This window comes from Tupaia chinensis, unplaced genomic scaffold (assembly GCF_000334495.1).
Source record: "Tupaia chinensis unplaced genomic scaffold, TupChi_1.0 Scaffold138517_1, whole genome shotgun sequence".
Classification (NCBI taxonomy): domain Eukaryota; kingdom Metazoa; phylum Chordata; class Mammalia; order Scandentia; family Tupaiidae; genus Tupaia; species Tupaia belangeri.
Window position 1 is genome coordinate 1,802,524 of NW_006198412.1, and position 14,115 is coordinate 1,816,638.

The window sequence follows — 14,115 nt, forward strand, 5'->3', positions numbered from 1 at the left end:
ACGCCCAGCGCCCGGCGTGATTTTAAGCCACTGGGTCTGGGACTTAAACCGCAGTCGACTACATGGGAGTTCAGCAACATAGCCATTACGCTAATTGCTGGTCCCCCTTCCTCTTGTTCTACTCAGCTTGAGTGACTTTGTCGAAAGCCACACCCTCTCTGGGGCCCTGCTCAGGGGAGTACAGAATCTTGCCTAGTGATGCCAAGTGTCAGGCACTGTCCTGGGAACATCCCCTCTTTAACTTGTTGAACTCATGGGTCAGCTTCATGTAGAAGGTCCAGTTGTCTTCCCCTTTTTGGGAAACAGGCACAGCAGGGTAAGATAACTTGCCTAAGGATGGCAGAAGTGCATCCCAAGGCGTGCCTCCCAAAGGAGGTTTTCATCACCCAGTCATTAATTTCTAGCATGAGATTTTATTGGTGTCTTTTCTCAGTTTCCATCACCCAGTCATTCATCTCTAGCATGAGATTTTATTGGTGTCTTTTCTCTTTTTTCTTTTTCAAGTCTGAAAGTTAGTTGAGATTATGTACGGATTAAAATAGGAAACTGTGTCCAACTGGGCATTAGACCACAGCAAAGGAGGAGGAAATTGGCCTGGGCGACATGTGTCCATGGCCCCGGCTCCAGGACAGGAAGTCCCAGACTAGGCCGGGCCCTGCTGAGCGGGTCTGACGGTACTGGGCTGGCTGACCCTTCTCTCCTCTCTCCGCAGTGCTGGCTGACGCCCTGCACGTGGGCCCCAATGTGCGGCCAGCGCCCAGCCTGAGCCTCCGCCAGGGGGAGCCCTTCGAGCTGCGCTGCACCGCCTCCACCACCTCACCACTCCACACACACCTGGCACTGCTGTGGGAGGTGCACCGTGGTCCAGCCCGGCGGAGTGTGCTGGGCCTGAACCACGAGGGCCGGTTCCGCCCAGGCCCGGGCTATGAGCAGCGTTACCACAGCGGAGACGTGCGCCTGGACACGGTGGGCAGCGATGCCTACCGGCTCTCAGTGTCCCGATCTCTGTCCGCCGACCAGGGCTCCTACAGGTGTATCGTCAGTGAGTGGATTGCCGAGCAGGGTGGTGACTGGCAAGAAATCCAAGAGAAGGCTGTGGAAGTCGCCACTGTGGTGATCCAGCCAACAGGTGAGTTTCTTAGATGACATGTTAGAGACTGTATCTTACATGGTGACCAGTAATTAAAGAGCCACGGCAGGAGCCCCACCTGTTCGGACTCGAATTCCCTCTGCCAAGGATGCCTTACTGTTGGGGAGAAGGGAGGTAGGTGCTAGTCATAATCTGAGAGGGCTGCATTCGTTCTGTGCTGCAGCCTGTCGTTTTGCTGTACAGCTGCCTTTTTTTTTTTTTAAAAAGAATTATTTAATCTTATTCATCTATTTATTTTTAATTTGACCAGAGAGAGATAGAACGAGAGAATGAAACGGAGGGAATGTGAGAAAACAAGCCTCCAGGTTCAGGATTTGAACCACAGTCAGCCATGTGAGAGTCCAGCATCTTAACCATTATGCCACTGGCAGGCCCCCCTGCAGCCACTTTCATTTGAATTTGTACTTATGGAATGCTGCTCCATACACATTACACTGAGGCCGTTCTTCCACTTGAAGATTGAAAGAAAGTACAGCTGTCCTTCCACCAGGAGAAGGTCCCTTCAGCCAGCAGGAAGTCCCATGGCCTGGTATTGGTGGCAGGGCTTCAGGGTGGGTCTACCTACACTTTGCTCCCTTAGCTTTGTCTCGTTGGGTGAATCTTGAGTTCTTGGATCTGCCCTTCTCCCAGCCTGTGGGGTTGTATATCTGGCTCACCCCAAAACCTTTTGCCTCACTTGTATTCTCTAAGAGATCCTTCCTCAGATACACCATCCCATCCCATTAGCCCCCCTAAGGCTGGGCTCCTTTTTGCCTTTTTTTAAATTTAGAGGTTTTTGCTATAGGATGTGTACACTCGCTGGAGAGACAGAAAGTGAGAAATCACCCCCCTGGGGCGGGGGGGGGGCGATGACCACACCCCAGTCCCTTCTCCATTCTCCTCTCTGGAATCTTGGGTATGCACACACATGCGCCCGGCAAGAGTTTTAAGCTGCCGGGTTTAGGACTCAAACCACAGTTGACTACTTGGGAGTCCAGCAACGTAACCATTATGCCATCTGCTGGTCCAATGCTTTCCTTTATTAGGCATGCTCTGGGGACCCTGGGGTCTGCACAAAAACCCTTTGCCCTGTCATCTGTGAATCAACCTTTTTTTTTTTTTTTAAATAGAAAACATTAAAAACCCAGCCATTGTTGAATTGTCCAACAAGAACCTATTTGTGTGCTCAGCTCTGTGCTGGGCCCTGTGATCAGAGGTGCTGAGGCTTGTCCCAGGCCCTGTGGAACTTCAGACTTCAGCAGAGACAGAGTAAAGAAGCCTTCACTGCAGGGCAGTGTCCCTGCTGGGGTGGATGATGTCCTTGGTCTTGGAGCCTGACATCTTCAGAGCTGAGTCCGCTTCTGCCATTGCTGCTGCCTCCTGTTTTTTAAACTGGGAAGACCTTGCAAGGCTAGACTCATTTCCTGAGCATGAATGTGAGTGTGTGGCTACTCTGTTGCCCAGTTGGGAGGAAAGCAGGCAGCGGCACACATGGGCTGTGTTTTGGTGTGCTGCATTGTTCTGCGCATTTGCTCCACGTTCACACCTCCACACAAGTGCTGAAGCTGATAAAAGTGGGGGTTGGAAAGCAGGACGGAGGTTCTTAGATGACGGAGCAATGGGGGGGTCTTGAAGGCGCGGGCAGTGGGGGGGGGGGGCCTACCCGTCACTGTCATTCTTAGCTCCATTGGCTGCAGAAATCACTTTCCAGATGGACTCAAGTCTCCATCCTTTTCAGAAGTGATCTGTGGAATCTTCCCTAAGAAACCTCCAGATACTCGGCCTGTATCGAACAGCCATTTTTTTTTATTTTTATTTTTTTTTAATTTTCTTTCTTTCCTAAGAGAGAGCATGAGTGAGACAGACATCCTCAACATGGTCTCATGCTGCAGTCTGCCCCACCCAGCAGGCTTTCTAGCCAGCCAGAATCACTGCTGTACACAGCCGGCTTGTACAGGTCGACCTGGGACCTGAGCTGAGCCCTAGTCCTCCAAATGGCTTCCAGCATTGCAGACCATGAGATAGCACTGCACCATCACAGCTGGGCCAGAACTATTTTAATGAGGCAGAAGGGTAAATAGTTTCAGCTAGCAGCAAATTACTTTTTAGAAAAAATTTCCTAGAGAACTCATTAGAGAGAGAGAGAGAGACAAAGAAAGAAAGAAAGAAAGAAAGAAAGAAAGAGGGAAGACAAGAAGGCATCCCCCCAGAGAGGATGGCCACACTACAGTCTCTTCTCCATTTTCCTTTCAGGATTTTTGGCAAGCATTCACATGTACCTGGTGTGTTTCTTAAGTCACCGAGTCCAGGACTTGAACTACAAAGTTGGCCATGTGGGATCCAGCTACTGTAAACACCATGCCACTGGCTGGCCCTGCAAGTTACCTTTTTATGCAGGAGTTCTATCATAAAGGAGTCTTGTTTCAAAAAAATCACAAAACCTAAAATATCTGTAGGTGAACACTCTGAACCTATTCGACAGGTGAAAAGCCTGGCTGTTGGAGGAAACTGGGGTTCAAGATCATTTTTGTGCCATGTACCTCTTTTGAAACCTACAGACCCTTTCTAGACCCTTTCTCAGAGTTACCATGTTTTAATTCATAAAATACAGTACATGAGATGACAAAGGAAAACAAGTATGTTGAAATAGTTACCGGACTCTTTGTTACCAGAGAGCGCAAGCATATGCACGTAGGAGAGAGAGAATGCGCACTCCCTATTGGAGTATGGTCATGGGGCATTCCTTTTTCCTCTCTCCACCCTGACTGGATTTTGGGCACACATGAGTATGTGTTTTTTGAGCTTTCAATGCTGGGATTTGAACTGCAGTCAGCTATGGGATCTGGTTCCCTATGCACAGCACTTAACTGGGCCCCACCAGTTATTAAAATATGTTTAAAATAGGGACCACCAGGTGGCATGGAGGTTAAAGTGACTGGATCCCACTTAGCTGACTGTGGTTCAAATCCTGCACCCAGTGGCTTGAAAATCATGTTGGGCATGTGTGCCCAAAATCCTGAGAAGAGAATGGAGAAGGGATTGCGGTGTGGCCTTCCCCTCTAGGGAGTGACTCCTCACTTTCTCTTTCTCACTGTTTCTATCTATCTGATCAGTGCCTGCCACCTTTAACAAACTAAAAAAAAAAAAAAAAAAAGTATTGTAATGTGCTTCTTTATTAATGCATTAATAATAAGGTACAGTGACAGGCCTAATTATTGTAATTTCTAAGTAGCAATTAATGTAAGTGATATTTCAGGATATCTGTAATAACAATGTGATGTGAAAATATTGGTGATTTCTACTTGGGCCAAGTCCCAGGGACAGGTAATACCACACTGATTTGCCGCTCACTTTCACAGTGGGAGGAGGTGCTGTATTTCAGGTACAGGTTATAAAAATAATCGTAGGAGAGGTTTGGCAGATGCAAATCTGGGGTCTAATTTATGGATTTGGTGGGAGAAAGCCTGCACCACCACAAGCTTTGTCTGAGCTCTCCTCTTGCATTATGAATCCTTAGAACTGGTTCTTTTTTTTTTTTCCCCTTCAGCCAGCTCTATCCTGTCTCCCAGCAGTAAACCCTCAAATCTAAAATGTTTAGAACCTGTGGTTATTGATATGACAAGATATTTAGCCACTTGCACAGAGAAAATTACAAAGTAAACTACACAGTTGAAGAGACATTCCTGCCAGGATTTCTAGAATGTTAAGACCTGTTTTCTCCACTCACACAGCCACCGCTGCATGTTGAGTGCTTCTTCACTGGCCCACCCCCTCCTGTGTCGCGTCTGCCCTCCAGTAGCTGACAGCCTGTCAGAGGTGACGCCAGCCAAATTCCAGGCTCAGACCGCAAGCATGTATGAGGGCTGGCCCAAACTGCAGAGCTTGCTGGGGGGTGGCAGTTTCCACACCGAGTCCTCTAAAAGATGCTCTCAAATTGCTTTTGGCACCTTTGAAACGGGTGAGAGAGGAGGGGAAACTTGAAGGATGGGTAGAGGAGAAATTGGACTTTTAAATTCCTTTCGCTGATACTGTGCTCACCTCCCTGTCTTCTGTTAAGATGGATCTTGAACTTGGCTTTGGAAATACTCATCTGAAAGTAATTTATGCCAGATGGTGTCAACTTTTGCGTTGGGACTTTTCAGAACAGGCACCGGTCTCTGGCCCCGAGTGTACAGGGGATAACAGCTGATGCTGAGCAACTCTTGCTAGAAGGCCAGGGCTTCGCCTCCACTTTCACCCCCTGGGAGGTGTTGGCTAGATATCACTAAGTAATGGTTTCCAGAGCATTATCATGAGTTGAATGTTTTCCTCCCTGATTACAGATGTTCAACTTCGTTTTTATTTTTTTATTTTTAGTTTGCTGTAGGGCATGTGCTCTCACTGTTGTGAAAAAGAGAGGGGGGGTGGGGAAGAAAAATCACCGCCCAGAGGCGATAGTCATCCCACAATTCCCTGTCCTCCATTCACCTCCTGGGAGTTTTTGGGCACACACACACTTGCTCCCAGCTTTCTGTCAGGTCTGGGGCTTGAACCACACAGTTAGCCACAGAGGATCCAGCATTTTAACCTCTGTGCCACCTGCTGCCCCAAGATATCCTACTTCTTTTTAAAGATCCTCTAAATAGAGGGAAATATTTCCACGTTGAAGCTTTGGCAAGGGAATGCTGAACTAGGTCTGTCTGAAGTCTGTGAGCCAAATTCTTCAGTGCTTCATCTGAATACAGTCTCCTTTTAATTATCCGCACTAATGAGGAAGGGCAGAGGCGTGGATAATTCTAGTCATTGTGTTTGCATTTTAGCATACATGTTTCGTGCTTGACTTTTAGGTTGATATGTCTAATGCAATAAATGATGCTCTAAGTGCATTGCACTTTGAAGACTTGACTCATGAGAAAAATTGTCTGGTTTCACTTTCCTGGCACTTCTCTTTAGAATTTCTTCCCCTATGTCTGAAAGGCACTTTCTCCCTCGTCTCCTACCTGCCATTCCCCAGCCCCCTAAATTGATCATGCATACCGTGGAGAACTAAGCTGTCCCTTTTTTGTAAAATTACCCTAGTATTACCACTTGCAGGGGGAGAGGATCGTTTCACTTTGACCGTGTTAGACCAGTGACAGCTAACAGTTAAGAGCAGAGCTTCTGGAGGCGCACAGCCTGGATCTGAATCTCAGCTCCGTCACACGTTAACCCTGTGACCGGTGCCTTACTTCACTCGGCTCTGCTACAGTTTCCTCATCAGTAAAATGAGACCCATGATAATACCCACCTCATAGGATTGTTTGAGGATTTATTGTGTGTGTGTGTGTGTGTGTGTATGTATATATGTATATGTTTTAAGAATCATTCATTTTATTTATTTACTTATTAATTACTAAATTTGACCAGAGAGAGAGGGGGAGTGAGTGAGAGAGAAAGCGAGGAAGTGGAAAAGCAAGCTGCCAGGTCCTGGACTCAGATCACAGTTGGCCACGTGGGAGTCCACACCTTAACCACCACACTACCTGCTGACTCCTATATATGTATTTTAAAGTTTATTTATTTCTTCCATGAGTGGAGATGGGTGGGTGGGTAGAAGGAGACAGGCATCCCCAAGAGGGCCTTCAGGTTGTGATCTCACCCAAATGTCAGCCCCCCACCCCAGGATCATGGGTCATGGGCTCATGGGCGTATATCTGGCATGCACTTGGGACGTGAGCCCCCAAGACCTTCCCATATAGTCTCAGCATCACAGAAAATTGTATTACTGCTGTGCCACTACAACTGGCCAGGATTAGTATTTATAAAGCCCTCAAAACACTGCTTGTCATCATGTCTGTCAGTGTTTGCTGCTGTATCGTGTTTATGAAATAAAAAGAAATGTGCTGTTTCATTAACTCATTAAATATTTCTCGAGCACTAACTATTGTACAAAGCCTTCTAACTTGAATGCCATAAATAAGAACTTACGTGGAGATGATCTGAAGGGAGGCAGGGAGAGGTGGAAGGGACAGACTTAATCCAGATTATCTTGATGTGTTTGTTTTTCATTTTCAAGTTCTCCACGTAGCCGTGGCCGGGAATGTGTCCGTGGTGGAAGGGAAGGAACTGGACTTGTCCTGCAATATCACAACAGACCGAGCGGACGACTTGCGGCCCGAAGTGACCTGGTACTTCAGCAGGACACCTGACAGCACCTTGCCTGGTGCCCACGTGCTAGCACAACTGGACCGTGACTCCCTGGTGCATAGCTCCCCACGCATCGCTTTGAGTCATGTGGATGCACGCTCCTACCATTTACTGGTTCGAGACGTTAGCAAAGAAAATGCTGGCTACTATTTCTGCCACGTGGCTCTCTGGGCCCCCGGACACAACAGGAGCTGGCACAAAGTGGCAGAGGCCAGATCTGCCGTAGCCAATGTGGGTGTGACCTGGCTAGGTAAGTGGATTGAGAAGTGGCTCTCGGCCTCTCTGGCGTAATCCCTCTGAGATGCCTGGAGGAGCCAGGCTACTCTGCGGCGGGCATGGTTTTGGCACTCTTTGCCTTGGTTCCAGCCTCCTTTGCCTGATAGGTCCCAAGCTGGGGGTAAAAGCAAAACTGGCTGAAGTAGACTCTGGCAGGCGAGGGGAATGTTTAGATAATGTGGCCTCAGCTGTCTCAATACCCTCATTTGAGAGGATATAGTTTCTCTTTGTTGTCGAGATTTGCAGGGTCAGGGCGCTGCTGAATGCCTCTTTGAAATGGATCTTTGTTGGCGGGAGAACACTGCCATTCTTCCTTTCCTTTTCCTAGACTCCTAGGTGCTCCTTGGCAGGAGCTAGTGCTTTTCCAAAGCTCAGTATAGAGAGAGGATTCCTCCAGTTAAAGGAAAGCACTTTTTTCACCTTGGAATCTTCAAATGGTTTTATTTGCAGATACCAGTGACATGCAAGGATCTTATTTCTTCTGGTTCTTGTGGGTTCTCTCAGCCCAGGTGCTGTTCCCTGAAGAAAGAAGCAGACTGACTCTCAGATGGTGACCACCTTGTCACCTATTTGATAACAACCTGTTATATGTGCGGGGGCTTCAAAAAGTTCATGGAAAATAGCATTAGTGCCTCAGTTGACCTAGCTACTGTAGTGCAGTGACAATGCTAGCATCCTGCAGTGCCGGGAGCCATAGGGTGATCACAGCTTGAGTCCCATGTCAGCCTGAAACAGTGGATCAGATGGGCGTGTGAGCACCCAGGGCCATGAAACTCTGAAGGGCTTGGAAAAGACGCTCCTGGAGAGACGTGACTTTACCAAGGGTTATCTGTCTGTCATGCACATACTTGCAGTTTCTGTCAGAAAAAGAAAAGGGGGACAAATGCAAGTTTATTTGGTTGCAAAAACTTTTGTAATCCATGTATAATTGCCTCGTAATGTGCATTTTCCATGAACGACTTTTTTTTTTCTTAGAGAAATTTTTGCTATAGGGTGCATGTACTTGCCAGAGACACAGAAAGTGAAAAATCACACACACACACACACACACACACACACACACACACACATATACCCGCCAGGGATGCTACATCCCAGTGTCTTTTCCCCATTTTTCTCTTGGGATCTTGGGCACACACATGCCTGGCATGGGTTTGAAGCTGCCAGGTCTGGGACTCAAACCACGGTCAATTACTTGGGAGTCCAGTACCGTAACCATTATGCCATCTGCTGGTCCCTTCCATGACCTTCTTGAAGACCCTGCATCTGTGAAGATCATTTGCCTGCCCTCATTTCTACTATGTTCATTTCCTCTGATCTCTTTGTTCTTCAATATTTGCTCTGTGGGCACAGTGTACCCTAACTTTTCCTAACGTCTCATAACTGCACATGCGCTTCAGAGGGGTGGGATGGAGTGGGCATGGCGAGCTTTGCTGCCCACCTCCATGAGTACAAAGGATGGGACCAGCCTGCCAGTCAGGTTCTGCCCTGTTTGAGCTTTAGCTCTGCTGTCCCGAGTGCTTTGAGCCCTGATGAAGTCGTCTGGCATTGCTCTGATTCTTAGGAGGGAAAATAGACTTTTAAAGGTCAGGAAATCATTCCCTTCTTTGTCTGATGCTGAACATCCTCCCGCCATGACCCTCAACTCAGACTTAGCTCTTCCTTATCTTTGCATCAAGCTCTTCTCTTGGGTCAGTGGTATGTTCACTGACTGTCTCTCCACTAATAAGCCTTTATTTGGCGAAGATGGGGAATTGGCCAGTGGGAGCAGAGGGGGCAGGGAGAAGAGGGAGCAGAGTAAGCAGAAGGGACAGTCAATTCCAATGGAAACCAGGCAGGGTGTTAGTCATCCCTGTTAGCAAAGTGCTCCTTTGATTTCCGAACAGTCAAAGCAGTGGGGTTTTATCTGGTGTGTTTTTATTCCTGTCTCCCAAACCCATGCAAGAGACTCACTATGAAGTACTGAACTGGAACAATGTTGGCCCAGCTAGAACTCTCCTTAGCAACCTTCAAAATAAAACAGATGTTGTCAGCACCAAAAGAAGATTTTTCATCTCTGGGGCTGAATATGTTGCCCAGCTCTGATCCTCGGTGTATTGTGTGGTGCTGTCAAATCCCGCGCTGGCTCTCCGCTCCCCTCCCCCTCCCGTTTCTGAATACCAGCTTGAGGATATTCTTTTTTTTTTTTTTTTAAAGTGCTGCCTGCACTCCAATTTGAGGGTTTCTTTGAAGTACTCCTACAGTGATCCTGGCATACCCCGGGGGACATGCAGGGACTGTCAGACTACAGGAGGGGAGCTCTAGGAGGGAATGGGCTCTTGCAGCTAGAAGGAATTTGTTGGTGGCTGTGTTCTCCAGAGAGTGAGAAGAAATAAACCAAACCGTGCAAGAGGCTCAGTTCTCATCCTAAGGATCCTGTCGTTTACTTTCCAGCTTCATTGTTGTGAGCATCTACAGTGTGCTTTTCCCTGATGATGCTAGTGCCTATAGAACCCTGCACCTTCCCCAGTGCTTTGCACATAACAGGCACTCAATAAACATCAGATGCATGGTAAATAAGCCAGTGCCTACACACGGATTATGTTAAAATATGTGCATAGGGAAACCAGAATTGCAGGCAGCAGTAATGTTCAACTCATAGAATATTCAGAGATGTACACACAAGTAAACCTATCCAGCATGCATGTGGTATGAAAAACAGCTGCATTCTCCTTTTTCTTGAATCACCTCTTTCTGCCCTGTATCTGTGACTCACTCCGGTACAGCTCCTTGGACACTGGTCAGGGGGCAAGCAGGACGTGAGTGCAGAGGCAGCACTTTCTCCAAGATCTTCCAGGTTCTCATCCAGAAACTGATGAGCCTGTCCAGACACTAAACGTTTTCTTTAGACGTGTAATATAATGTGCATATGCGTGTGGATGCCATGTATCTACATACCTGTAGGTACAGCATGGGGCCAACCACAGGGTCAACTGTAGTTTGAATCCCAGTCCCAGCAGCTTGAAAAATACACTGGGCACTTGTGTGTACAGGTCCAAAATCCTGACAGGAAGGAGGATCTTGGTATGGCCATACCCCATGGTAGTGGTGGTGTCGGGGGGTTTTTTCTCTCTCCGGCAAGCACATATGCCTTCTGGCAATTAAAAATATTAAAAAGGACAAGAAGGCAGATGACCTGCCAAGTACTATATTTATATAATTCAGTTAAGGTTGTGTGACTGTGGAATATTGTCACAGCACATTTTAAGAAAGCTGGTTTCCCATACAGCTATGACACAAAACTCAACCTTGCTACTTGACAGCTCTCCTGGGCCAGCAGGTGGATGTGGTGGTTAGGATGCTGGGACTCCCACGTGGCCACGTGGCCAGCTGTGGTTTTAGTCTTGGACCTGGAGGCTTACTTTCTCCCCTTCCTTCTCTCTCTCTCTCTCTCTCTCTCTCTCTTTCTCTGTCTCTGTCTCTGTCTCTCTCTCTCTCTCTGGTGTGCACATGTGCCCAATGGCAAAATTTAAAATAATAATAATGAATGAAATGAAATGAAAAATTCTAAAAAAAAAAAAGTGTAATCCCCATAATAACTACCTGGCTCCTATCCCTTTCTGAAAACCACTGATTTATTTCGCTTACAACTTTCAAGGGTCAGGAATTAGGGAAGGACTCAGTGAGGTTCATTCTGAGACCCAAGGTGATCGCTGTGATGGCTAAGCTGGGAATGCCTTCCAGGTGGCTTTCTCATGCATGTGTCACCATACTCCTGTCCCACCTGCATCTCACCCTCCAGCCTCTGTCCTTGCAGCTTGTGCTGCTCATGGCTCAGTCTTCTCATGGAAGTCACTTTTTGTTTTTAATGTGGCCACCGAATTCCAAGAGTCAGGAAGTAAGATTTGCCAGATAAGTAGAAGCGACACCTGGGTAGCCCCTGTTACCTGTAGAACCTGCTGTTTTCCCACCTAGAGTTTTCTCAAGTTCAAAGGGGTTGGAGAAAGTGGGCAAGGTCACATTGCAGGTGGGAGTGGGATGAGAAATGCGGTGGCCATCTTTCGAAAATATAATCTACCATTAATAGTCATTTATTTTATTAGGTTGTCAGAAAAGTCACAAAGTATTTTTCTGTTTTTCTTTGCAAAAATGCATCATGACTTTTTTTTTTTCTTCTTCTTCTTATTATTATTTTGGAGAGGTTTTTGCTATAGGGTGCGTGTGCTCGCCAGAAAGAGAGACACAGAGAGACAGAAAGAGAGAAATCACCCCCCCAGGGGGGATGGCCACGCTGCAATCCTTTCTCCTCCATTCTCCTCTCGGGATCGTGGGCACGCACGCACATGCGCCCAGCGTGACAAGCCACCGGGTCTGGGACTCGAACCACGTTTGACTACGTGGGAGTCTAGCGACATAGCCAATATGCTAACTGCTGGTCCTGCATCATGACTTTTCTGACAACCCAGTATTTTAAGAGATTTATTGGTGGCTTGGAGAGAATTAAGGCCCAGTATTAATTCTGTCCCAAATATTGTCATCTTTTTTTTTTTTTTAAGATTTTTGCCATAGAGCATGTGCAGTCACTGGAGAGAGACAGATGAAGATAGAAAGAGAGAAAGTGAGGCATTACCTTTGGGGAGGGTAACCACACTGCAGTTTCTTTTCTTCCATTCTCCTCTTGGGACTTGGAGTACACATGCATATGTACCTGGCTTGTTTTTCAACTTGGTGTGTCTGAGACCTGAACTATAGTCACCCGTATGAAATCCAGCTCCTTAACCACTGCAGCCTTCTAGTGCTCAAATATTGTCATCATATGTGGAACTATACTTGGCCTTTTGAAATTCACCTCACTTGTGAGAGGCCTGCCACTGCTCTCGTGCCCAGCCTCCCTCCTGACTAGTGCATAAGCAGCTGTAATTTGTGAGTCCTGGGTCCAGGGAAGGAGGAGATGGCTTATGTGGAATAAAGGAGAAGAGTGCAGTTGTTTTTATACCACTTTATACCGTTTTCCAAACTCCACGGCGTAGAGCCTTAAGAGCTGAGCAGTTCTTGTCCTTATTTGCTGGGGGGCTGGTGCGTGGGGGAAGGTGAGTGGGTCCAAGCTGATTGGGGTCTTCTCCCCTTCCGTTGTGTTAACTAGAAAACCATCAGGGGGTGAATGGGTCTGGCAAGACCAGCAGCCCTTGTAGCAGTCAGGAGGAACATGATGATTTTTTAGATTATGAGAAAAAGCCTCTTTTACTGAGGATTTATATCTTACTTTGAAGGGGAAAAATAAAAAGATTTACGTCGGCTTGCAAAATAAAGCACAATTTAAAGCAGGAGACATAAAAATAAAATCAAGATCAAAAAGGATAAGGAAAAAAAAAATCAAAGAATAACTATTGCAAGGTGGTTGAGATGAATTAGTTACTGCATTTGAGCACAGAATTTGCCTCTGAAGTTTTGAAGAGTTGAGACAAAAAGAGATGTGATTATACAGTTCTCCTCTGAAGAAGGGAAACAAACTCTTTCAGGGACACAAACTTTTCTTGGCATCTAATTCATAATGTGCTTTTTCATTTCAGGGGCACCAGAGAACATAATGGACAGTACTTTCAACTGTTCTTTTCCAAAAGGCCCTCAATGATTGTTTAAGTGGATTTTCTTATATCTACCCTCTATAAAAACTAAGAGCATAAATTTTAAGTGTGAAGGAGTTTCTGTAAGAAACCGAATTACCGTGGGGGACAAATGTTCCTTTGTGTTGATCCAATTTAGACTATGGCTAAAACTCGGAGAATCTAGCAGAATGGCTAGTTAATCTGCACTTGAAACCATCTCTCTCTGCTATCAGATGTCTTAAATGAGCCTTTGGCAAGAGTTGGATACTAATCAGTTCATGGTTGAGCTCTCTGCCCCAAAGTACCAGACTTCTGTGGTGTTAATTGGAGAAGGTTCCATGGGCTTTGGATACAAGAGCGGGAGGAGGCAGAGCTAAGTTCTGCTATTCAGTCTTAAGAACCTGATTTGCATTCTTCCCCACTAGAGGACCGTCCCCTCTTCCAGCAGTGTGCCAGCGAGGAAGGTAATTATTTTTCTTTAAAAGGAGCTGTTAATCTGCTAAGTACTTGGTCGAAACTTCACAGTTCTGTGCCATGTATAGGAGATAAGCTTTAGTCTGCAGGTTTTATTTAAGGGTTTATCAGCTGTCTGTCTAGGAGTACCCCTGAAGGCAGGAGAGGGTGAGCCAAGTGTCAGAGGCAGAGAGACCTGTGTTGAGTCCTGCTCCACCACCAGCTAGGTATGTTGCCTCCGGTGTGTCACCGATCATTTCTAAGTTCTGATTCTCTCAATTTAATAGGATAATGTATAGAAGGTGACTAGCAAAGCACCTGGCATTTAGGTGCTCAGTGCATATTTTTGGTGGTGTTAATGATGATCTATTAGCATGACGCCTCCCCACCAAGTTCATAACCAGCAAAGATAGAGGAGGTGTGTCTCAGGCATGGATGAGCCCGGTATAGAGGAAGTAGGACTGTGTTTATCCTGGAAGCAGCTGCTCCCAAGAGGAACCAGGGAAA

The 14,115-nt window shown here is 46.7% G+C and overlaps 1 protein-coding gene across 1 annotated transcript in view; it reads left to right on the plus strand.

The window, feature by feature from the left end:
• Positions 1-14,115, plus strand: part of PTGFRN (prostaglandin F2 receptor inhibitor) — a 53,055-nt gene that overhangs the window by 6,267 nt on the left and 32,673 nt on the right. Inside the window, exons 4-5 of the mRNA XM_027765506.1 lie at positions 713-1,129; positions 7,164-7,544. Coding sequence (XP_027621307.1) covers positions 713-1,129; positions 7,164-7,544 — 798 coding nt within the window. The remainder of the gene's footprint in view (positions 1-712; positions 1,130-7,163; positions 7,545-14,115) is intronic.